This window comes from Chelonia mydas, chromosome 4 (genome assembly GCF_015237465.2).
Source record: "Chelonia mydas isolate rCheMyd1 chromosome 4, rCheMyd1.pri.v2, whole genome shotgun sequence".
Classification (NCBI taxonomy): Eukaryota; Metazoa; Chordata; order Testudines; family Cheloniidae; genus Chelonia; species Chelonia mydas.
Genome location: NC_057852.1, coordinates 120,685,196 through 120,710,521, shown reverse-complemented (window position 1 = coordinate 120,710,521; position 25,326 = coordinate 120,685,196). Strand labels below are relative to the sequence as shown.

General features: G+C 45.0%; 1 protein-coding gene across 1 annotated transcript; it reads right to left on the bottom strand.

Moving 5' to 3' along the window:
* Positions 1-6,524: 6,524 nt before the first annotated feature.
* Positions 6,525-23,934, bottom strand: LRPAP1 (LDL receptor related protein associated protein 1). The gene is made up of 8 exons (XM_007060036.4): positions 23,612-23,934; positions 15,967-16,111; positions 15,575-15,699; positions 14,092-14,212; positions 12,911-13,069; positions 11,621-11,703; positions 8,552-8,728; positions 6,525-7,315 (listed from the first exon to the last, which is right to left on the bottom strand). The coding sequence occupies exons 1-8, from the start codon at positions 23,789-23,791 to the stop codon at positions 7,250-7,252; spliced, it is 1,056 nt and encodes a 351-aa protein (XP_007060098.1). The 5' UTR covers positions 23,792-23,934; the 3' UTR covers positions 6,525-7,249.
* Between the last annotated feature and the right edge of the window lie 1,392 nt (positions 23,935-25,326).

Sequence of the window (25,326 nt, the reverse complement as noted above, 5' to 3'; positions counted from 1 at the left end):
TGACCCAGGGGTTCTCAAACGTCATTGCCCTGCGACCCTCTTCTGACAACAAATATTACTACATGACCCCAGGAGAGGGGAACCGAAGCCTGAGCTGGCCCAAGCCCCGCTGCCCCAGGCCAGGGGTGGGGAACCAAAGGCAAAGCCTGAGCCTCACTGCCCCAGGTGTGTGGTGGGCAAAGCTGAAGCCCAAGGGCTTCAGCCCCAGGCGAGGGTGGGGCCTGTAACCTGAGTCCTGCCATCCAGGGCTGAAGCCCTCTGTCTTCAGCTCCACGCAGTGGGGCTCGGGCTTCAGCTTCGGACACCAGCAAGTCTAATGCCAGCCCTGGTGACCCCATGACTCATAGTTTGAGAACCACTTACCCAAAATGGCTGTTCTTATGTATAGCCAGAGACTGCTTGAGCTGGCAGGGGAGTGTCACATGTGGGGGGGCGGCGTGCACCCAGACTTCTCTGGGCTTCCTCCTGGTGGAGGAACAGGGGGTGAGTGGTGGCACACAGCTATCGCTTGCCCCCCCCCCCAATATTCCTCTGTGCCCCCCAGGGGCAGGGCCATCCATACTCAGCATACACAGCTGCGTAGGGCACCTGAAAATTTGTGGCACCTCCTGGGTTTTAGTGTCCACCCTGCAGCCTCTTCCTAGCCCTGTTCTAATCTGACCCTGCCTGCAGGCTCCCACCACAACTGGCTGCTGCAACCTGGTGAGTCTTCCTCTGGAGGGCATCTAGTACTTAAAAGTGAAAAAGCCTGCCAGACCTATCAGCACAACACTGAAACTGTTAAAGAGCCAGTCAAGTGCTAATGAAGCCACCTTAACGGGCATTTAGCAACCCCCAGGTATATACTGTCAATTTCTGAATTTACTGACAAAAACAGTTGTGCATGACTGTAATATTTACTCAGAACATGTTAGTCTACAGGACCTTAGTTTAAAATGTGCTTTAAAAATATTTCATTAGTGTGTTGCTGAAGATTATAAATATCACATCTCTTAAAAAAAAATCCTTGCATGGATTTTTTAGATGCAAATCTGAGTAGTCATCGTTAGTCTTAAATGCTTGGATCGTCAGACATAGTTTTTTAAAATAAATCCTTCAAAAGACCACCCTTTTCTAAAATAGACATGCAAGCCCGGGCTGCCGTTGGGCATGGGGCACTAGTTTAATAATACTGCATAGGGCCCCAAGGACAGCCCTGCCCCGGGGGCTCTGTGTGGGTGGGGGGAGCAAGGCGCAAGAACCAGTGCTCTGTGCACCCAGGGCACGTTCCCCACCTGTGCTGTGAGGCAAGCATTAGGAGCTGCTGCGCTCCCCTTACGCAGTCCAGGTGGGGAACGTGACCTGGGTGCAGGGAGCCCTGACATGGCGCCTCATCCCTCATGCCACAGCCCTGCAGGAGGAGTAGTTTTTGAGATGAAGCAAGCAGCAATGCCAGGTGCTCCATGCATCTGGGTCAGTTCCCCCACTGGGATGGGAGGGTAGCGGTTGGGGCAAGGATTTGGGGCACAAGAGGGGAGTGCAGGGGTTGAGGTGCAGGAGGGGGCAAGGGTTAGGGCAAAAGGGAGTTAGGGGTGCAGGATGGGGGGATGCAGGGATTGGGGCAAAGGGGGCATAGTGCAGGGGTTAGGGCCGGGGGGGGGCACGGGGGGGGGAGGACCAGAACCGGGAAAGCCCACAGGAGCCGGGGGCAGTTGGGAGGCTAGGAGCAATGGGGGCCAGGGCTGTGCCCGTGGGGGCTGGGATACCAAAATACAAGTTCAGCCAGGGCGACTCTAAGGCTAGCCTTGTGTAAAGGCCGAGGGCTCAGCAGGGCGAGGTGGAGGTGAGGCCTTTAGCTGGGTGGCTGTCAGCTTCAAAGTCATCTTGTGCCTCAGCAACTCCACTTCTCTCCGAGGCAGGGCCCACAGTCACCCGCAAAGCTGGAGGAACTGCACAAGGTCACCCTTTGCTGGGGAGAGGTTCAAATTGCAGCCAGCTACTGCTCAAGAGCCAGGTGGCAGGCTCTCCTGCAGCCTGTAGCCAGACTTTTAGCCACTGAACTCGACTGTCCTGTCAACTTATCCAGGCACCTGCTGCCCCTGGCAGCAACGTCTGCAGGACAGGATGGATGTAGGGGGGCGCCGGAGCTGCAGCAGGTGGCGGTTGTCGTTTGGTCCCTGGGCTCCTTGGGGCTCGAGGCTACGCAACAGCTCGGAACTGGTCATCATATGCATGGGCGGCAGGTATCTCAGGTCCAGGCCAGGGGAGGCTAAGCCTCCCCAGTCAGCAGGGCATGGACCCGCCCACCCTCCTCCCGCTTCCTGCTCTTCCCGCATGACCCCGGCCCAGGCAACACACTGAAGTGGGCTGGGGCTGGGGTTAGGGCGGGCCGACCAGTGACTTGGGGCAGTCGGGTCAGTGCTCAAGCTGCCTGGCGCTGGGGCCACCCAGCGCTCTGGGGCTGGGGGGCTGGGGGCGCTCGGGAGGGCTGGCTGGGGCAGCCTGGCGTGGGTTGGTTCGGGTGGGCTCCTCCAGCTGCGGTGGATTTGCATCTAAAAAATCCATGCAAGGATTTTTTTTTAAGAGATGTGATATTTATAATCTTCAGCAACACACTGAAGTGGGCTCGGGCTGGGGTTAGGGCGGGCCGGCCAGTGACTTGGGGCAGTCGGGTCAGTGCTCAAGCTGCCTGGCGCTGGGGCCACCCAGCGCTCTGGGGCTGGGGGCGCTCGGGAGGGCTGGCTGGGGCAGCCTGGCGTGGGTTGGTTCGGGTGGGCTCCTCCAGCTGTGGTGGGGAGCTCAGGGCTCTGGCGGGGAAGGAGGGGGGGTGGGGCCGCAGGCAGAAGGGGCGGGGCTGGGGGCTAGCCTTCCCCAATGGGTGGTTCATGAGCTGCCCACCGTCTTATGCATGTGTCTTTCTTGGGTGAGGGTTGCGCCTGTGGCATGATCTGGAACTTCACTTCAGTTCTTTGAACGGTGCCACTCAGTTCAAGCTAAAGGCTAGGAGAAGAAGAGAGCCAGGCACCTGTGCGCCACCTCTGAGAGTACAGCAAGCATCTGCAGAGCCACGGCCCAGGGCATTATACTACTACCGTGCCGCCTTGGTTGGTGAGCGTTATTTTCCGTAAGGGCTCACATCGGACAGGAAGTATTTTGCTTCCTGGCTCTCTGTGACAACTGTTTGCTAGAAACTGACCCCCCCGCCCCGCCCCCAAGAGATTTTTGACATGCCCCTTCCAACCAGTTGTACCACAGCATGGGAACCCCTGCATTAGAGACAGGATTGCCGTCAGTTTGGGCAGGTACATGACTGAAAGCACAAATAAAAATACAAAAGCCACATGCCACAACCTGCCCGTGCCCCCAGAGACTATGGACACAGCAGTGAAATGTGGCCTTGCCTGCAGAATTTGGTTCTGGCCTTAGCTCTCATTTAGGTGTTAAAGCAGGGAATTATCCTGATGGGAGCTGAAGGTGCCCCCTTTCTTCACTACTGCTACCATGGTCAGTCTTAACTAGAAAGGATCTCCGGGTGCAGCTTCATCCAGGGACAACAGGTGCTGTAGTCCACTATGGTTCCACCTCCGGTTTTATGAGGATTGGTCTCCTGGTTTAGACTTGGCTATGCTTTAGGCTGCCTTGTGAGGGTTAAAACTCTCGGATTTAAAAGCTCACAGCCTCATAGTCCTGGAGCAAGAGTCACAGAGGTTAGTCTACATTCTGAGCATAGCAGCCTTGGTCTGATCTCTCGACCCTTAAACAGCCTTAGTGACCAACTTCCAGCAACCCTGACGTCTACGAGGCACCTTGTCTAGCTCTTTAATGGGCTGAGCAGCTTGTAGCCTGTTGCTGACTCAAAGTTATCAAGAGCCTGTAACTATTTTGTGACCCTCTCACACTCGCATACACCTGCCAAACATTCTCTCTGCTTGAGTCCACTTGGCCTCTGAGTCGCCTCATGGTCACGCAGGCTTGTAAGCATTGCTATAGAACTGGAGTAGCATCCTAGCGCCAGCCCTTCTACTAGCATCTGTTGAACTAACTGGGCACCTGGAAACATCATTAAGTGCCACTGTTGCAGCAGTGGTCAGTAAGTTCCTGGGACGCTCAGGCCTGTGCCTTAGCCTAGAGCCACACAGCGTCTAGCCTAAGCTGTCCACAAGGAGCTTACTTAAACATACGATTTCAGGAATATGCCAGCGAATTATGTTCTGATTACTGTCACCATGCACATGTTGCATCCTCTACGCTGAGCTACCACTATTATTTCTTCCTTTTTGTGTGATAAGATACCACCCATCTTTCTCCCCCTGGAAAAGCTTTTAATCGCTAGGAACAGCTACTGCCCACTCTCACCAGAAGACTACAGATTGGCGACAGTAGACATCAACGTACAGTCATCCTATTATGTGTAGTCCAACTGGGGCTTGATAAGCTGACTCAGAAAAAAGCCCATCCTGGCTCTAAACACTGGGATTTCCTCAATTTTTTGGTGCATATTTTTTATTCCACGCCTTTGCTGCTCTTTGTTCTGCACATTGGATGAAACTCTTTTCTTAGTGGACACTAACGTGGGCTATACAGAATACAAGCTACAAAACAAGTCTGCAAGCTCTGAATGCCAAATGGGTGCATGGTACAAAAGTTTACCAGTTACTCCACCAACGGAATAACAAAGGCCAAAGGTGATAGTATATAGTGTTTCAGTTGTGTATTGTAATGGCTTGTATTTCTATACTGCATTCTCACTGCACAATCACATACGCTATTATGGTGATGCAGCCACCTCTGGGATGGCAATTGATTGCCATTTACAAGATCATCTCCCTTTCTGACCAACAGAGCTTGATCATGTGTGTTAGCTCTGGCTGACCTGATTTCACCCCCCCCTCCCCCTGCAAACCGCTACAGAGGGAATGTTTTTTTAAAAAACTGATCCTTAAAATCATCATTTCTAAAAATGTGTCTCATAAGGTGTATGTGTATGGTGTATGTTACATACCGTCATCAGATTCTAGTTTGCCAAATACAATTACTAGCAGGCTTTTGTGGCACCTTAGAGACTAACCAGTTTATTTGAGCATGAGCTTTCGTGAGCTACAGCTCACTTCATCGGATGCACTTCATCGGATGCTCAAATAAACTGGTTAGTCTCTAAGGTGCCACAAGTACTCCTTTTCTTTTTACGAATACAGACTAACACGGCTGTTACTCTGAAACCTAGCAGGCTTTTGCCTGCTGTACATAAAATGTTTTCTGGGAAAGTGCTGCACTGAACCACTATCTAAGATGCCATGCCTATTTGCTTACTTAAGATCCCAGCTTGCTCCTGCTGAAGCCCCTGGAAGTTTGGTCTTTGGCTTCAGTGGCAGTAGAATTGGCCCTTTATAATGATTTAACTATGCTTCAACTAAATGTGTCGGTGAAATCCTGACTCCACTGGTCAATGGATTTAATCCATAATTTTGCAGGCTCTCATTTCATAAGACACCTTCATGGTTTAGTAGTATATGAACATTTACACCTAGGAGCACTGTCATGCTGACTTGAACTCCCATAGTCTGGTAAGACAAATGAAATAATTTCTCTTGGATATAGACTTAAGCAGGGTCAACCAACATCTCTGTGAGCTGCAGACTGGACTAGACTGGAATGCCCTTGAACCTGGAATTTGCTTCCCCTCTTTGTCTGCTGGATAGCGTGAAAGACCTATTTCTTTTCTCAGGCTTTTCCCTGTAGTAGCTTATGCTAGGTATTTGATGGGAGAGTCTGTGTTTATATTGGTCAATTGTATTTCTTTAGAATTTAGGATATTTTTTTTTGGTCTCACTTCTACTATGTTAAAAGAACACTAAGGTTGCAAAGTCAAATACGCAAAATGCTAAAATTGAGGATGCCCACGTACTTTAATTCAGCCCCCTTGTGCATATGCATTATCACATGCTGTTCTTTCCACTGGACCTCTGACTTGTTCAGTGCACAAGGATAGATGGTGCTCACCTACCAGATAATTCTTTTTGTTCTCATCATTCAATGTGTGTCCCTATTGTTTACTTTCGGCACATAATTCAAACAAAATTATTTATTTCCTCATAAGTAAAATCCCCGATCCGAAGCATGTAAGTGCTAGAGCTTCTCAGCAAAATGGCTGTGCAAACTTATTAGCAGCCATATTTTCCTTTGCCCTTGTTCTAGGAACAGTTTTAGCTGAAACTTAAAAAAATCTGAAGCAGAGGCAGACACCCTGAATGGAAAATTTAAACCCAAATGGTTGAAGTTTGGTAAAGTTATAAAAATGGAAAACAGGGTCTTATACTGGAATGTCAGGGGTAACCTTAACTCTAGGCATCACTTATAATATCCAGTAAGTGACTTTGGTATAGAGCACCTTCCAAACATTCAAAATACAAAACAAACACATTCTTCTGCTGCAAAAATAACCACGGCCACAAGGATTATGATGTGCATGCTCAAAATGAATTCCAGCATCTAGCAAAAGTGCTGGAATTACCTTTAGCCAAAGGAGAGAGGAAAAAACAATTCACTGATGTCTCATTTTGTTTTTAATGATTTAAGTGTCCCAAAAACTCTGAACAAATGTGAAAAACAGTTATACAAAATGCAGGAGCTTCTGAAATATTAATTAATCTATTACTATCTGGGAAGAATTGGCTCCAACCCTTCTTCCCTTCTTACTCATCCACTATAAGATTATCTGCAGTAAAGATCTGATTCAATGTCTACTGAATTCAGTGAAAGTCTTTCAGTTTACTTCAATGGGCACTAGATTAGGCTGTACATTTAGATTATTCTAACTTTCTATTAAGCCTTTGCAACATCATTGCCTTAAACACGTACTTTGGGTTAGACCGGTCAGTAGTCCCACTGATTTCAATTTTGGTTTAATTGATCAGGATGGATTTATTGGTAACAAAATGTAGTTTCCCCAATAGTAAAAACAGCAGAGCTCTCAAATATAGTACCTACTGTATTTTTGGAATGATTATTTGAAAGGCTGATGTGATGCAGATACAATGTTTAAATGATAAAAGATGTGCAAATTAAATGTATATTTATAAGTGATTCATTTAATTTGACTATCACAGTATCAGTTCAGTGACTAAAATGTAAAAGGACTGAAAATATATTCCTTACAAAGGACAATCATGTTGGGTGCTGAATATTTAATTATCTGCTTCTCTAGGTATTTGATAAGTCCCAGGAAAAGTGATCTATTGGGTATATTGATCTCACAACATGGAAAATACATTCAGAGTTCGTTGTGTTGAAGACCTCTTGAGATTCTACTGGATAAGTCTTGTAGATGCTTCTTTACCTAAAAGGGCAAAAACATATTCACGAAGTGATCAGGAAATCTGCTACATATTGACATTTTACCATTGGTGTATACGGCACTTGACAGACCCCTAGAAGGACAAGGTCATTCCCTGATGACTGAGAATTACAACTGAATGAGACTATTCCCAAAAGCCAAACCTATTACCCAATCATAGCAATTGTGAACTTTTTCGATATTTAGAATCAGGATTTCCTGATATTACAAGAAGGATGGTGTTGTGATGTTGGACTGGGACTCAGGCTTCCATGCCCAGCTCTCCTACAGGCTTCCTGTGTATAACCCTGGACAAAGTTGCCTCAGTTAAAACGGGGACAATACTAATTTCCTCTGTCACCTTTTGTTTTGTCTATTCAGATTGTAAATTCTGCAGGACTGAGACTGTCCCTTACTATGTGTTTGAACAGTGCCCAGCACAATGGTACCTCAATATCAAATGGGAACTGTCACAGGATGTACCTGCCTGTAGCACCCCCTTCTGGCCAAGTGTGGCACCATAAATGCTGCCTGCCTGGGTTTCCCCTAATGTCATCAATAAGTTCACTAAGACTACATAAGGAACAATTCCCATTCTGAGGGGTCTAGTTTATTAACCAAAGACCCAGTGAAAGTCTTCCCCCCAGCATCTTAGCTGGGAGTCAGAGTCAGTCTTAGTTTATCCATTCCCTCCCAGCTCCAGCAGGATTCTCTTGGCTTGCATCCCCCTACCCTGGAGTCATGCCTATTACCATTAGCTGGGAAGAATCCTTCCCTGGAGCCAGAGGCCTGTAGAGATGTGTCAGCTGCAGCTCCTCTGGGGCAGCATATAGTTCCTGACAGGCCAGGCGGGCTTCCTGCCACAGTTTGAGAGTTCCCTGTTGCAGGAGCACACCTTCCAGGCCTCTTGCTCCAGGCCTCTCCTGCAAGCTCCTCTCCCCAGGAGCTTCCTGTTTCTGGGAACCACTCCACCTGAGCTAATTAGTTGCCAACCAGCCATCATGGGATTTCATTACTTCCACCTGGGCCTGAGTTGGCTCCTTCTCCTTTACAAGACCCTGTCTCAGGTGGGCTGGTCCTCGTGACAGGGCCTCAAATCACGATTGTAACGATGACTAATAATGGATAAGTCAACAGCATGGATAATAAGCACAGGAAAATCCAAATTCCCTCTAGCACAGAGTTAAACCTACACTGGGAGCATATAGAAACTTCACAACACATCGTATTTGTACAGACCTTGTATCCCAGTTCTTTAGTCTTTTCTTCTAGCATGATGTATTTCTCTTTGTTTCTGCTCAGATGATCTTTATCTCCCGTTCCCTCCACATGCTTCAGTTTCTGATGGGAAATCTCTAGCTGTTTCTGGTAATGATGATGTTTTTCAATTTTTGCTTCAAAGTGTTTCAGCTCCTCCTAGAACAATTAATACACATTTCAGGGCTAAATGTGGTCTTCTTTCCGAGGTTTCCTCCCTCTCTTTCCCTGCAGCACATTCATAATGCTATTTTAATGAGCATCACACACTGAAAGCCCTTACAGCTCTCTGCTTCTTAAGAACGCTGGGGTAATGGAGCATCATAACCATCCAGAAATTCAGCTCTGGAGGAAAGCATCCAAATATCAATCTATTGCACAGGCTTCCAAGAGGCCATTAATGTCTGAGAGGCGCAATGATACGATGGTGACAAGCACCATAGAAAAGCCTATACGTTTCTACAATGCGTGTTTTGCGGACACAATTCTTACAGAGGTCACTTTTCAATATCAGGCCCTTAATGCTCAGAATTAGCTCTTTTCTGATTGGCAGCCCAGCCATCCCCTGATTTACTTTATTGTTTTACCACAATCTGTGATGTGCCTGGAATAGAACAAAGTGACAACCTCTTCAACTAGTGCTGAAAGGGGCCAGGTTGACACCTAGGGAGGTGGTGTAATCTCCTTCCTTAGATATTTTTAAGGTCCGGCTTGACAAAGCCCTGGCTGGAATGATTTAGTTGGGGATCGGTCCTGCTTTGAGCAGGGGGTTGGACTAGATGACCTCCTGAGGTCCCTTCCAACCCTGATATTCTATGACATCAGTGACATCTCAGATTTATCCACAGAAAAGATCTCCTGTATACTGTGGCAGAGGCAGCAAAAATGCAAGCTTCCCTAAACACCCAGTTAGGCTCTTGCTGGACCACGGTTCGAGAGTAACTTTAGTCTCCATGTACTTTTGGGGCTTGCCCTCACGATCAGCAATGCCAACTGTTGTGCCAATTATGGTGATGGTTCCCTCTGCGATGTAACACCTGCGCACGAAGAACCAGACTGAAATCCACCACACTTATTTCACGCAGGCCACGTAGGGTATGTCTACACTGCAGCTAGGAGCGAGCCTCCCAGTCTGGCTAGACAGACCTGTGCTAGCATGCTAAAAATAACTGTGTGGATGTTGACAGGTTTCAGAGTAGCAGCCGTGTTAGTCTGTATCCGTCTGTGTGGATGTTGCGGCATCGGTGGAAGCCCAGGCTAGCCACTCAAGCTGGAACCAACCTTACCCCCAAGTGCGGTGGCAAGCCCAAGCCTCGGCTGCTGCTGCAACGTTCACGCTGCTATTTTTAGCATGCTGGTGAGAGCCCCGCTAACACAAGTCTGTCTACCAGGGCTGTGAGGCTTGCTCCCAGCTGTACTGTAGACATACCCTTAAACAATGTTTGGCACTAGTTTGACTTGCGTCTCGCTTGGCAGAGTTTTTACTCTGATCTGGTGGGAAAAAACAAAACAAAACTTTGCCATTCTAATGGGCCTTCTCCAGCTTTAGAAGCAGAGGTCTCACTTTCCTCTCAACAGTTCGACTGCAGAGGGAAATGATTAGCCTCTTATAACATTCTACTCTGTTTTACACACTACGTGCCACACTATATTTTAGCACTGGGTTTGCCTGCAGTTGCTAATCTGTTCAAGCTATTTTCCTCGGATGATGTGCCAACGCAGCACCTTTCCTTATAAAGCCTAGTATGGTTTGCTCTACAGGAGATCAGCAAAAATAACAAACATGAAGGCCTGACCTTAGTGTTAGCTGTTGAGTACTCAAACAAGAATTTCAGCAAATTTCCACCTCTAACTCTCTTCTTCCCACATTATAAGTCAGCGAAATGCACCCTGTAATCCTTACCTTCCTCTTTCTGCGACGATACTCCAGCAGGTGCTGTGCTGCTGAGAGCAGCAGATCTCAGCACTGGTGCATGGCATTCCCCTAAAGGAAGATTTCTGCCCAAACATTCAGTCTGCTTCTAAACTGTTTCATATTCTTATTTTAGATCCTATTTGTGGAAAAAGGGACAGACTCCATGGGCCTGAACTACCTCTCCCATTGTTGTGTACGCCTGATCCACAGCTCACGGAGGTCAGTGTAATTAAAACATGTTTAACTGAGTGTGGAAATCAGACTCCATGTTTCTAAGGAAAAATGGTCTTGTGGGCTGGACACGGATTCTGGAGATCTGGATTCAATTACAGGCTCTGCCAGATTTTGCACATGACCGTAGACAGGTAGTTTAATCTCTCTGTGCCTCACTTACTCATCTGTAAAGTGGGCACAGTAATACTTTCCAGGGGAGTTATGATGGGGACCTTATAAATACACAGATAAAAATTCACAAGCAGACTTAGAGGGCATAGTTCTCCCAGCCACGAATGCAAGATATTGCTGTCCCCAAGCAGTCAGGGAAACAGGACAACCAGGCATAGTATAAACTAAATAGAGATATTTTTAATTTCACCATTAAAAAAGCCAAAAAATGCAAGCATGACCACCAAAGTAATTCATTTCTCAAAAAAGGCATTCATACTAAACAGGAGCACTGTGCCTCTCTGGGTTAGCTGTGCACTGCTCCTTCCCATGAAATGACCAACGAGCAACCCTCCCACAAGGGGCAAAATAACAACCTGGTGGGGCAGTTAGCTAGCTGGTGTTTCTTGGCTTTAGTTTCCATCCTTTCCATTATTTCTCAAAGCATTAATTACAATTGGGGATTAGAAGATGATGACTGGAGAGGTGATCTGTTTGCACAAAATAAAGGTCCAATCTTACCAACAGTTAGGTGCATGCGTAACTTTACTCCTATGTAGTTCCACAACAGACCATGGAGCTATTCACATAAGTAAAGTTACACATACGCTTTAGTGTTTGCAAGTTTGTCTCTTGATCATGGTGAGTGAAGAATAACAGAAGGGAAAAGGGTGCATTACCATACCCTGAATGTAGTGCACACAGAGTTTCTTAATATTGAAGAGAGCACCCTTATCTAAATTCTATCTTACCCGAAATGATTCGAGTTCTTTCTCAGTAAAGTTGGCTGATTTGGCCATGTCCCATAAGTCAATCACTCTGGGTTCTTCAAATTCTAAACCAACAGACACAAACATATTATTTTAATGTTTAAGTTGTTAATATTTGATACCACGTTAACATGACTAACTAACAGCAACACCCACATGGCTTGACAAACATGCACACACCAGCACTGCATTACTGAGCAGGTCAACCTAGATGGAGGCCAAATCCTAATATTTTACTTAGATTTTTAGTATGGTAGATATGGGACCTTTAAAAAACAAAACCAAAGCATTCATCCTATTCCCTGCATTTAACCCTCCATGGGGATCCAGAAATGGGGATGGTTTCCCCTAACGATGATTAGGATTTATTTTTTGTATTGTAATAAAGCCTAGAGGGTACAATCAGAATCAGTGCTCCATTGTGAAAAAAACTTCCCTCCCCGTAAAGGGATGTTCCGGGGCAGCAGCCACTGGGGCAGCTCTAGCAGCATGGCATCTATAGGAGCCATGCTGCAGAAAGGCTCTGAGTAGCCAAAAGGGAATGAATAGGGTCTCTGCAGAGTTGGCCCTGTGCCTCCATGGATCTCTGGGAAACATGCAGATTTGGAGAGAATCAGAGCCAAACCTCCAGGTCATTTTCAGGGACAATGGTAGACACAAGGAATGGAAGCATTCCTGTCCTATATGAGGAGCCTCTGTAGAACAGGGGGTTCTCAACCTTTTTCTTTCTGAGGCCCCCCCAACACGCTATAAAAACTCCATGGCCCACCTGTGCCCCAACAACTGTTTTTCTGCCTATAAAAGCCAGGGCCGGCGTTAGCGGGTAGCAAGCAGGGCAATTGCCTGAGGCCCCACGCCACAAGGGCCCCTGAGAAGCTAAGTTGCTCAGGCTTTGGCTTTAGCCCCGGGTGGCAGGTCTCAGCGCCCCAGGCTTCAGCCCCATATGGTGGGGCTTTGGCTTTCTGCCGTGGGCCCCTATTTCCTGCCCTATTTCTAGCACTGGCCATGCTTGGTGGACCCCCTGGAACCTGCTTGCACCCCCCCTCAGGGGGCCCCGGACTGCTGGTTGAGAACCACTGCTCTAGACGACAAACAGGGCACTTGGTCTGTAAAATCAGCACTTAAACAGAGTAGGCTGGTGCGTCCCTTTAAACATCCCATGTCTGTTTGTCAGCACTTTGTACAAGGCTCATTTGGATTCTAACTGGTTATTTGCCTACTGACTTCTCATAAAACTGATTATAAATTAATGTAAAACAGAGTGAATCATACCACTGGCTGTGTCATATCCCTGGTGGCTGACTTTACGTAAACGATCAAACCCTTGATTGATGCTTCGCATTTTGTCTTTGAGTTCTGTGTGTTTGCCATGGAAGATTTCCTCTTTGAACTGGTCCTCTTCAGATGGGTTGATCATATTTTTGTGGATTTCTGTTATCAAAATACAAACATTAATTCATAATAGGCCAAATCCTGAGAGGACAGAAGTACCTGCAAATCCCACGAAGTTGGAAGGGAGCAGTCGGTGCTCAGATCTTATCAGCCCTTGAGCCACTAGTAAATTAGCATCAATAGTGCACTTTAATAACACTGATTTTTAAGAGTGTTTACTTCTCAATATACGTCCTTTGGACAGAAGTGGTGCAGAAATATTTTATCGTGCATAATACATAAATCAGGTCAATTTCAATAAGAAGATCCAGAATTCTACTGCCCTATTTCCTGAAAAATCCCTACAGCAGCACGACAGCATTGCCCTAGAGAACAGGAATATGGGCAGAACATTTCTGTGTCTTTGCTAAAAAGGCTGCTGGAATGCCCCAGAGGGGCTGTCAGCAGCCAGGCATAAGTTAGAGCAGCCTCAGGTGGTGTCCTAACCTGGCCAGTGTGGTATGCCTCTGGTAGTCTTAGCTGGAGGTAGCACAAGGTGGCATAAAGCCACCTTTGCTCCTGTCCTCTTGGGTCCAGCACAGACCTTAGCTGCGAAGAATCTGGCTCCTCATTGCTCTAGCCGTAACTCCATCCTTCCTCCTCAGCTAGAACCCAGAAACTGATTCCCCCCCGCCCGCCACCCCGCACATTGGGTGCCTCCACAGACCTATATTCCACTGGCTCAGGGCCCAAATGCTACAACAGGGGCTCAGCACTTGCTGATATTTTCCCGAAAGCCATAATGAGTTTATTTTGCTAAGCTGACAATCTCCTTGCTCGCTGAAACACATGCAAGCGTTATAAAACAAAGAACAGCAATGGTTCCATTAGCTATAGAGACTCTTGGCAGAGGATACAGACTTGTGCCCTGCAAGTATCTCTGAATGGCAGCAACTGCAAAGCAATCCTAATATAAACCCAACAATCCTTCTTTAGGGTTTTAAAGATACTTTAAAACAATTGAGCGATTTGCAGAGAGAGGGCTGCACTGCACTGGAAACATCAGACAAACATTCAGACACCTTCTGTTCTGCTCACAGTCTCTAGCAGGATATTATATTCGTGAATCTTTTCTTTGTGATGCTTAAATTCCCGCCACAGTTTATCCAGCTCCTGATCGGAAAACTTCCCAGAGGTCTTGGCCTGAAAGAAATATGAATGAGATAGACGCTATAATCCTTTTTAATTTCACAGACCAAGTGATGCTACATACACTCACTTGCCAAATAAAATTCCCTTCACATTTTTAAAAAAAATGGATTAGGTCCTTCATTTTCTGTCTCGATGTGCCGGTATTAGGGCAGAACATAGACATGGGGTGAAATCCTGGCCTCACTGAATTCAACGGGAGCTTTACCGTTAACTTTAATGAGGCCAGGATCTCACCTACCAAATATCTATAGACATGATGAAAATTGTTATTTATTATTATTTGAATTATTGTAGAGCCTAATATCCCGGTCACACACATTCCTTAGGAAGCAATCAGGTATCGATGTGAGAGAGATGAACTGCATGGCTGAATGTATAGGGTTTGTTTCCACTAGAGATTTAGACTAACACATGAGAAAATCTATTCAAGAGCTCTCATTCTATTGGCAAGTAAATATCGTACTGTGTGTCATGTCCCTAGCTATTCGCAGTTAGAGAGGCACTCGATTTGCTTCCCTGGTAGAGGGATGGATGTTGCTCTGTTTTCCTTCCCACAGGTTAAAAGTGAAGTCTTTTGATATTTGTACAGAGCCAGAGGCTCAAATTTTGTTTGGGAAATACTTCCAAGTTTTTTTTTTTTTTTTTTTTTGCTATTTCTCAAAGAAGGGCACTGACAGGTTGAATTTTATTTTATTAAAAAAAATAACAAAACAAACTTCCTTTGCTGTTTTACTTACACCACTGTAGATTGATAAAGCAAAGAATTTTTTTTTAAAAAACATCTACTTTTTACTAATCATTTCCTTTTTGCAGGTTCTTCCAATCTGTTATAACTACCCAAACTGCAGTAGTTCTTGTTTTCAGGCACTAGCATAAACTCTGGAAGGTTTCACTTGCAAACACTACAAGGTGGGATTTTCAAGTTAAAAAAACCCCTTAAAATTGTTTTTTAAAATAATTCTAGGAAATATTTCTAATTAAATTTAGCCATTTAAACAAAACAAAACCCAAGATACACAGCTGTATTCCTGAATGTTCATACAGAGTGAAATCCTGGCCCCTGTAAAGTCATTAGCAAAACTCCCATTAACTTCACTGTGATCAAGATTTCACCCACATATAGAGGGTGTAAAAGGTACAATGGATCAGATCCTCTGAGAAGAGAAGTACCCTCAAACACCCAATGATTCTGATGGAAGGTGAGGGCACTCGACATATCACAGCACTTGGCCCAGTGTTTGGAAACAGAGTTCTAAAGCTTCTCAGTCCAAGGCAGGGGTTTCTAGAAAACTTAAACACACACTTGAATGAAGATTTTCTTCTTACACTGAAATACCCAGAAATTAAACATACCTTACTCCATAATTTCTCCAGTCTTGGATCATCTAGCACATCACTTTCTGTGCCATCTTTGATGTAATTGGTATCTACTAATTGGGCATCTTTCTTTCCATTCATTCCATATTTAGTCATAATTACTGTAAGTGAAAAACAAGAAACATTAGAACCCCTTAACCCCCCTGGAACCGCTTTCCTGAGAGTCTGCGGAATCCATGCCCACTCAGTGAGGTGTTCTATCTTCCTCTATTGGTAGCAAGGCCACATATAGAGGTGGATGAGCCAGCTATAGCTTTGGCTAACAGAGCTGGGTCTTTTAGTTCAGGCAGCAAGGGCTCATGCTTTAAGATCCAGACTTTAGGTAGCTGCGTGACAATTCTGGCCTCTTCAGCGAAGTTATTCCTTACCATTTAAATTGCGTCTAAGTCTGGCTTCTTTTTCTCCATCTTCATCCAGCCCTTCAGCCTTCAGCTTTTTCCAGCTCAGCTCATCCTTTTCTTGTATTTTGAGGTCACTATGTAGCTCTGCCAGTTTTACAGCCGATAGATGAAGCTAATGAGAACAGAGAAATACTTTGGTTAGTTGCCTTGTAATCACATGCATGTGCATACACAGCTGCAAAGTTACCTCTGAAGCTAGACTGGCATAGAAAACAATATTTGATATTCCACTGAAATGGGACAGCGTCAGTCAGAGCACAGGGACCTCAGTGTGCTAGACACTGTACAAATAAATTCCTTGTATGATGCCCCCATTGGCCCTTAACATCTATATGCTAAAGCTTCCTCTGTTCCTCAGACCCCCAACCATTTCTGTAACAGCAGCACTGGCCATGTGTGGGTAAAAAAAAGTATCTCCTGCTGGCATTAAGCTTTACATAAATTGGAATGAGAAATTAATTCTCTTCAGCTCTGGTTGGGGAGGGAAGGAAAGCAGGTGAACTTTTAATGGGACATCATAATACAGTAACTTCTCGCTTAACGTTTTAGTTATGTTCCTGAAAAAAGCAACTTTAAGCGAAACAATGTTAAGTGAATCCAATTTCCCCATAAGAATTAATGTAGAGAGCGGGGGGGGGGGGGGAGCGGGTTAGGTTCCAGGGAAATTTTTTTCACCAGACAAAAGACGATATTATATATAAGTTTAAGTTTTAAACAAATAATTTAATACTATACACAGCAATGATGATTGTGAAGCTTGGTTGAGGTGGTGGAGTCAGAGGGTGGGATATTTCCCAAGGAATGCCTTACTGCTAAATGATGAACTAGCACTCAGCTGAGCCCTCAAGGGTTAACACATTGTTGTTAATGTAGCCTCACACTCTACAAGGCAGCACAAATGGAGGGAGAGGAGACAGCATGGCAGACAGAGACACACACACCATGTGTGAGAGAGAGAGAGAGAGAGAGATGCACATTGCCCCTTTAAGTACATTGCCTTTTTAAGTATATCAGCAAGTTGAGACAGCAGCTGCTGCCAGCAGGCTCCCTCTTTCCTGAGCCCTGTCGTGTTCCCCACTGCTCAATAGAGATGGGGTAAGCGGGGGGAAGGGGGACACCATGACATTAACTCCCCTCTTCCCCCCTCAACCCGCACAGCAAGCAGGAGGCTCCCGGGAGCAGAGGCAGAGGACAGGAGCAGCACACGGCAGTGGGGAGAGGGACAGCTGAACTGCTGGCAATTGATAGCCTTCTGGGTGGCTGCCACACAGGGAGCTTAGGGGTGTGGGGAGCTGATATGGGGGCTACCGATCCACCCTGGTTCCAAGCCCCACCAGCTAGCTGCGAAGGGCTGCTCTTTCTGCAAGCAGTGGACAAAGCAGGCAGCTGCCAAACAACATTATAAGGGAGCACTGCACAACTTTAAATGAGCATGTTCTCTAATTGATCAGCAATGTAACAATGAAACAACGTTAACCAGGATGACTTTAAGTGAGGAGTTACTGTTTTAAAAAAGTTACTGTATTACTTATCTGTTACTGATACTGCAGATTATTAAAACAAAGATTTTGAAATATCTAATTTCATTTATTGTTCCTTTAATCTGCCTCCATTTCTTCATCTTGGACAATTAGTCAATTTCATTTTCTGGTTCTAATGCACTAAGAGATTTCTATAGTGATTGAGTTGCAAAATGTTCCAGGTAAATGCTTCTATCCCAACAAAATATGGTTAATATTCAACATAATAATTATGAGCAGCTATGGAAGTTCTCCTGGTACTGCATTAATAGAATATATAGATTTTTAAATCAGTAGGTCCAGATAACTCACATCCAAGAGTTTTAAAAGAGCTGGATGAAGAGCTCGCTGGACCATTCATGTTGATTTTCAGTAAGTCTTGGAGCTCTGGGGAAGTTCCAGAAGACTGGAAGAAAGCTAATGTTGTGCCAATATTTAAAAGGGTAAACGGGATGACCCAAGTAATTACAAGCCTGTAATCGATCCTGGGCAAGATAATGCAGTGGCTGATATAGGACTCGATTAATAAAGAATTAAAGGATGGTAATATAATTAATGTAAATCAACATGGTTTTGTGGAAAATAGATCCTGACAAACTAACCTGATATCTTCACTACGTTATTGAACATTTTTATCAGTGACCTGGAAGAAAACATAAAATAATCTCTGATAAAGTTTTCAGATGACAAACATTGGGGGAGTGATAAATAAGTGATCTATTCTCCGCACTGATTCCAAGTGATCTGGATTACTTGGTACACTGGGCGCAAGCAAACAATGTGTGTTTTACTATGACTAAATGTAAATGTATACCTCTAGGAACAAAGAATGTAGGCCAAACTTTACAGGATAGGGAATTCTATCCTGGGAAGCAGTGACTCTGAAAAAGATTTGGGGATCATGGTGGATAATCAGCTGAACATGAGCTCCCTTTGTGACTCTGTGGCCAAAGAGCTAATGCAGTCCTGGGATGTATAAACAGGGGAATCCTAAGTAGGAGGAGAGAGGTTATTTTACCTCTATATTTGGGACTGGTGCGAGTGCTACTGGACTACTGTGGCCCACAATTCATGAAGGATGTTGCCCACAATTCAAGAAGGATGTTGATAAATTGGAGAGAGTTCAGAGAAGAGCCAGAAGAATGATTAAAGGATTAGAAAACATGCCTTATAGTGACCGACTCAGAGAGCTCAGTCTGCTTAGCTGAACAAAGAGAAGGTGAAGGGGTGACTTGATCACAGTCTGTAAGTATTTAAATGAGTAACAAATATTTAATCATAGGCTCTTCAATCTAGTAGAGAACACTGTAACATGATCCAATGGCTAGAAGTTAAGAGTTAGACAAATTCAGTCTGGAAAAAAGTCATACATTTTTAATGGTTAGAGAAATTAACCATTGGAATAATTTACCGAGAATTGTGGTGGATTCTCCATCAATGACAATTTTTAAATCAATATTGTATATTTTTATAAAAGATATGCTCTAGGAATTCTTTTGGGGAAGTTCTATGGTCTGTGCAGTGCAGGAGGTCAGAATAGATGATCAGAAAGGTCTTTTCTAGCCTTGGATCTGTGAAAGGATAAGATATCACGGCCATAACCATGAAGAAATTAAAAATGTAAGGCTTTTAGAGGATTAACTTGAAAATGTTGTTGTATATATTTAATCAAAAAAACAAAAACAACCCCACACCCAGGAATAGGAATAATTACTGATGTGCATTGTCACTGAATCCAGCTTGCTATAATAGGAGCCACAGTTTTTGAAATTCCAGATTTCTGTCACTTTAAATTGGAGTAATCAAATAATACACTAGCATTAATGTTTGCATTTACTTAATAGTCCCGGGGGAGAGGTGCATTGTGCAAGAAGGGGATGTGGAAGACGAAGGGGAAGTGAGGTAAAAAAAAAACACTTTAGCAGCCTGGCTTTAGCAAGGTCCCATCTCAGTTTTCTACATCATTTTACCTCTGCTAATCTAGCACACCGTCTTTTGGAAAGTTTGGCTCCACTTCTGAACATGGAAGCTTGGACCCATCTGTCATAAAATAACTTACTGAGTGAAAGTTATTTGTTAACACAATCAGACTAACGGCTATATAATGGAAACAAATGAAAAATAGATGCACCGAATCTACACCCAGAAACTGGTTTGGTCCACAGACAGTGAGAAACTATTTCAAAACATCAAGATATCAATCAGTGTGTTTTAGAAATATTCTCTAACTTCTCATTAATGAAATGAAACTTATATTTTTTAAGAACAAACAAGCAAATGGCCCTTATAAGACCCAGAAAGTCACTTTGGAGTAAACAGGTTATCTAAGGGTAACTTCAAAGAGGCAGCTCACAGCATTTAGGACTGTTCTGAATTGTCTATTTTAATATGCCATTAAGTCAGTCTCCAACACAGCAAAGCACATTTTTCAATTTAAGCATGAATTGCCCTTTTGAATTCAATGGCACACAAGGACTACTAACTTGCTTAAAGTTAAATGTGCGTAAGCGCTTTGCTGAATCAGGACCTTAGTTTACTCTAAAACCTAGAGTAGTTAGAAAAACAGTTAAGCCTTAAGGTCTCGATCCTGCAAGATACTGAGCTCTCTGGCCCCGATCCCAGAGTTAAGAGCATGAGCCGTCCTATTGACTTCTATGCCATTCACTTCAATGGGACTATTCACAGGCTTAAATTCAGCAGGGTTCTTATGTGTGTGGCCTGTCCCTGTTCAGCAAAGCATTTAAGCACATGCAGCCAGTGTGACTTTAACACATGCTTATATGCTTTTTTGAAGAGGAAGGCACATCACAGCCTAGGTACTTTGCTGGTCTGGGGCCACATTGCTTAGCAGCTCGCTCAATTAGGCCTGAACCTTAACAGCTCAGTCATGACTACAGTCTCATACACAGGCTTCTCGACAGCTTCTATAAAATTGGCTGTAAAAGTAAAGTGGGTGACTGAGTTCCCCCACACTCCGCTAATATTTAACCTTACACTGGTGTTGGTTAATTTTTCTTTCATGCAGAACTAACAGAACCCAGATCTACACTAGAAATAATTCACACGGCAAACTGATTTAATTCTCAAGGATTCTCAAAATTGTTGCAATAAAACCTTTAAACATATACCTCATCATTAGGCACACTCTAGTTAATAAGGGACTGACTGCCTTGTCCACAGTTAGACGCCTGATTTATCGCCACTACATATGGCACATGGCTGGTAAACAAGTTACAAACTTTAAGCTTAAGGAGAGACAAAAATGGAATTTGCAAATGAAGACGTTTCACAGAAATCGGATATTATTTCAAACACTGAATTTTTCCTGCAAACTTTTTTTTTTAATTGCTTTCTTTTTAAGTTTTTTTTTTTTAATGGAAACTTTACATACAATATTTAAACCTGTTTTTTCCTGCAAACAACAAGCAAACATGTTTGTGGTGTCCATTTTTCATGTCTTGTATTGGAGCTGAGTAACTTTTGATTATTATCTTAGTCACAACAGTGGGTTTTTTCCAAAATTGTAATGTTCTGTTTCTGAAATTTTCCCATTTCAAGATAGAAATTCAATTTAGAACATAATTTAATGGGAAATTCAGAAAACGATACCTGGACCATTACAAAACATAAGAGGAGGGTAAAGCCTTTCAAATTTGCCAAAACTTCTGTAGAATTCTTTTTCCTGGTCTGTTCTTATATCACAGTGATGGATGAAGTGCAAGAACCTATTAAATGCTGGATACTGAAAAGAGAGCAGATAAAACTAGTACTCAAAGCACTGCTTCTATTTGAAGTTAATCTCACACAGGCCCAAGGACGTTATCACCTAAAACACTGCAAGGGGGTAAGGTGCACATATGTGGAACCTTACTGACTGACTGTAACGCCGGCAAATGGTACCAAGAGTTGAGTGTAGCTAGCAATGAAAGTTGATCAGAAGAGGTTTATAATTAAGCTGTCAAGTCCCAAATTATTTGCTATTGTTTAATATTGTTAATTGACAACATTGGGAACTATCACCAGAGAATCTGTGAAACATTACAATGTCATATCAAAGATTGCTAGGCTCAATTGTAATCATTACCCACAGCAGCAAAAACAAGGTTGTTCTGATTAAAAAATGGAACTCAATGGACTTCACAACACAATATCATGCTAGACTTTGGAACCTATTGTTTCTTAGGATTTAAAGCTCATGATGGGACCATTCAATAGCAGATGATATTAGACCTATTTGAGCTGCAAAAACAAAAGCACAAAGGGTTCTTTAAGAACTAACTACAGTCAATGGAAAATTTGTCATTAACTTCAATGGGTGTAGAACAGGGATGGGCAATAATTTTTGCAGGGGGGCCACTTCACAAATTTTGGTAAGTCGTCACGGGCCGCACATTTCTACTATATTAATGGAGGGGATGCGGGGTCTGGGAGGGAATTTGGTGCAGGAGGGGGCTTTGGGCTGGGACAAGGGTGCGGGAGGGGGTGCAAGGTGCAGGCTCTGGTCAGGAAGTGCTTACCACAGGTGGCTCCTGGCCAGCGGCGCAGCCAGGCTCAGGCAGTGTACTGCCCACTCCCGCAAGCACTGCCCCCACAGCTTCCATTGGCCAGTTTCTGGCCAATGGGAGCTGTGAGGACAGTGTTGGAGGCGGGGGCAGTGCATGGAGCCACCTCCCCCCCCCCCCCGCCAGGGGCGCACAGAGACGTACCAGCAGCAGCCAGCCACTTCTGGGAGCAGCGTGGGGCCACGACAGGCCTAAGCGCCCCACTGCGCCTCCGCACTTTTAGTGGCCCGGACTCAAGAGATCGCAAGCGGGCAGAGGAGACCGGACAGAAATGTTAGTCATGGCAGGCTGGACAGAAATGTTAACTGGGCTGAATCCAGCCTGCGGGATGTATTTTGCCTATCTCTGATGTAAAATCAGGCCCTGGATAAAGGGAGCCCTTGCATTGAGATCCCTCTGATAAGTATTACAGGTTAAGTGTGTATAAGTTCTAGGGATAACTGGGATTAGCCATAGACAGAGAGATCAACCTTATTGCTGGGAAATTGGGAGGAACTGGTTACCACTGAATAATTCAGCACTACTCAGCTGAATGACAACACATGGCTGTGTGATGCAGTACTGAATTGCAACACCCACCCCGATGCAAAACCACAGAGCTCTTTATTTTCAGCTACTTCTAATAAATGGTCAGAAAGGCCATGGTCACCAAAGCTCACAATGTAGAGCTCAATGTAGGAAGAAGGCTCATACAAACCTTTCACAGGAAACCCAGCAGTGAAGTTTTTGCTCTGAATTGGCGAAGGTGTAGGGCCAGTGTAGGAAGGGGTCACAGACCAGGCAATCAGTCGATCACACTTGGGTTGGGTCGCTGAGGTGCGCTTTAAGCACTGTTGCACCAGAGCTCCTGCTCCCAGATCATAAAAGACCTCCACTTTTTTTCAGATGATGTTACACACTGGATGGGGTTGCTTCTTAGTGAAAGCACCTGTGGGCATTGCCAGATCTCTCCTACAAACACAGTTACACAGAATCTCCTGCAGAGGCTGGTGTGTCCCAGATGAAAACTGTACACAGCTCTGACATAATAAATGAAAGTTCCCAAGGGAGGTGGGGGTGCACAGGGAGACAGCTTGGTCCTTTATCCGGTACCCAATAGCCCACATCACATATTAAGTCAACATCAGGTGCAGTTTGCCCCACATTTCAGCAATCCCAGAGACTCAGAAGCAGTCGTACTTGTTCAGACCACCACCAAATATACTGAGGGCCACCATACCTTACAGTTAACCTTTCTCCTGCATTTGGGCCAATATTTTTAAAGCTGGGCGCCTAAAGGTAGGGCCCACAATCCATATTTAGGCATCTAAATCCTCCGATTGGCAGAAGTGCACCCGCAAATCCCCCTCAATGGGAGCTGCCGCGGTTCAGCCCCTCTAGGAAGCTGAACAAAAGTGGCCTGATCTTCAAAGACGGCTGCAGCGGCCCAGCTTCAGACAGGGGGCTTTGAAATAGCTGCTCTCTGCTGCCAGGCACAGGCAGCCTGACCTCTCCAGGATGCAGCTGCAAGGAAGCGAATTAGCGACTCACCCGCTGCGCTTTCTCCCAAATCTGGTTCAGCTTCACAACCCTGAACTCCCCGGCCTCCTGGCGCTTCGGGCTGCCGGCTGTAGCAGCCTCATTCGCCTCCCTGGTGTATTTACCCCCCTGCCCCAAGACAACCAGCAGCAGAGAGGCGCTCAGAGCCAGCAGCTCCCAAACGGCAGACATCGTCCCCCCACGCCTCCTCTTGCCGCGGCAGCGAGTCACCCAAGCAAGCAGCCGGCCTGGAGAAGAGGAAAACTACAACCCCCACGATGCAGTGCTCCAAAATGCACCGTGGTCATTGTAGTTCCCCGTGTTGACAAGTGATCCCTCCCCAGGGAATCCTTACAAACCCGCACTACAAGACCCAGAATGCGTTACACACGGGAACTCCAAGGGGGCTGATGGGAGGCTTAAAGAAACCCAAATGGCCCATCTTTGATTATCGCTACAAAAGGTTTTTGTTTGCTTGTTTGTTTTTGTTTTTTCCCTCTCCTGCTGGTAACAGCTCACCATAACTGATCACTCTCCTTATAGTGTGTATGGTGACACCCATTGTTTCATGTTCTCTGTATGTATAAATAACTTCTTACTATATGTTCCATTCTATGCATCCGATGAAGTGGGCTGTAGCCCACGAAAGCTTATGCTCTAATAAATTTGTTAGTCTCTAAGGTGCGACAAGTACTCCTGTTCTTTTTATTAAGGCCCTAATTATTCAACCAGCACTCTTGTGAGTGAGCTGACAATGCAGCTTTCTGCAGGCACAGCATTCATTGTGCAATGATGTTTGCTATTTCAGTATCAGTCAGCCGTTAAATATAGAACATACAGACAAAAAAAAAAAAGTTTTTGTTTTTCACTTTTGAGCAAATTTTGTAGGGAGAGCCTGAATCATAGCAGGAAAATGCAGGCTGCAGTTACCCTACTGAGAGCACCTTTTTAGGTATCTAAGTAATCAGCATGGATTTGTTTTATAAAGAAAAGCATCATACACAAAGTGTAAGGCAAGATCCAGTTCTTGGGGGGGATTGAGCAAGATCCAACTCCTGATCTGTGCGTCAGCATTTAGGTTTGGGTTTTTAAAGTGTGTGGTCAAAACTCATGCAGAACCTGGGTTATTATATCAATAAATGAAAAAAAATACATATTATGTACTGCACAACCTAATGGGAAAGGTTCGCTAGCCTGTTACACAGGTCAGACTAGGTGATCAAAATGGTCCAATCTGCCCTTAAAATCCATAAATCACAAATCTCTATGTCTAGTTGGCAGCCGGTATCAAGTGGAGTGCCCCAAGGGTCGGTCCTCGGGCCGGTTTTGTTCAATGTCTTCATAAATGATCTGGAGGATGGTGTGCATTGCACCCTCAGCAAGTTTGCAGATGACACTAAACTGGGAGGAGCGGTAGATACGCTGGAGGGAAGGGATAGGATACAGAGGGCCCTAGACAAATTAGAGGATTGGGCCAAAAGAAATCTGATGAGGTTCAACAAGGACAAGTGCAGAGTCCTGCACTTAGGACGGAAGAATCCCATGCACTGCTACAGACTAGGGACCGAATGGCTCGGCAGCAGTTCTGCAGAAAAGGACCTAGGGGTTACAGTGGACGAGAAGCTGGATATGAATCAACAGTGTGCCGTTCTTGCCAAGAAGGCCAATGGCATTTTGGGATGTATAAGTAGGGGCATTGCCAGCAGATCGAGGGACGTGATTGTTCC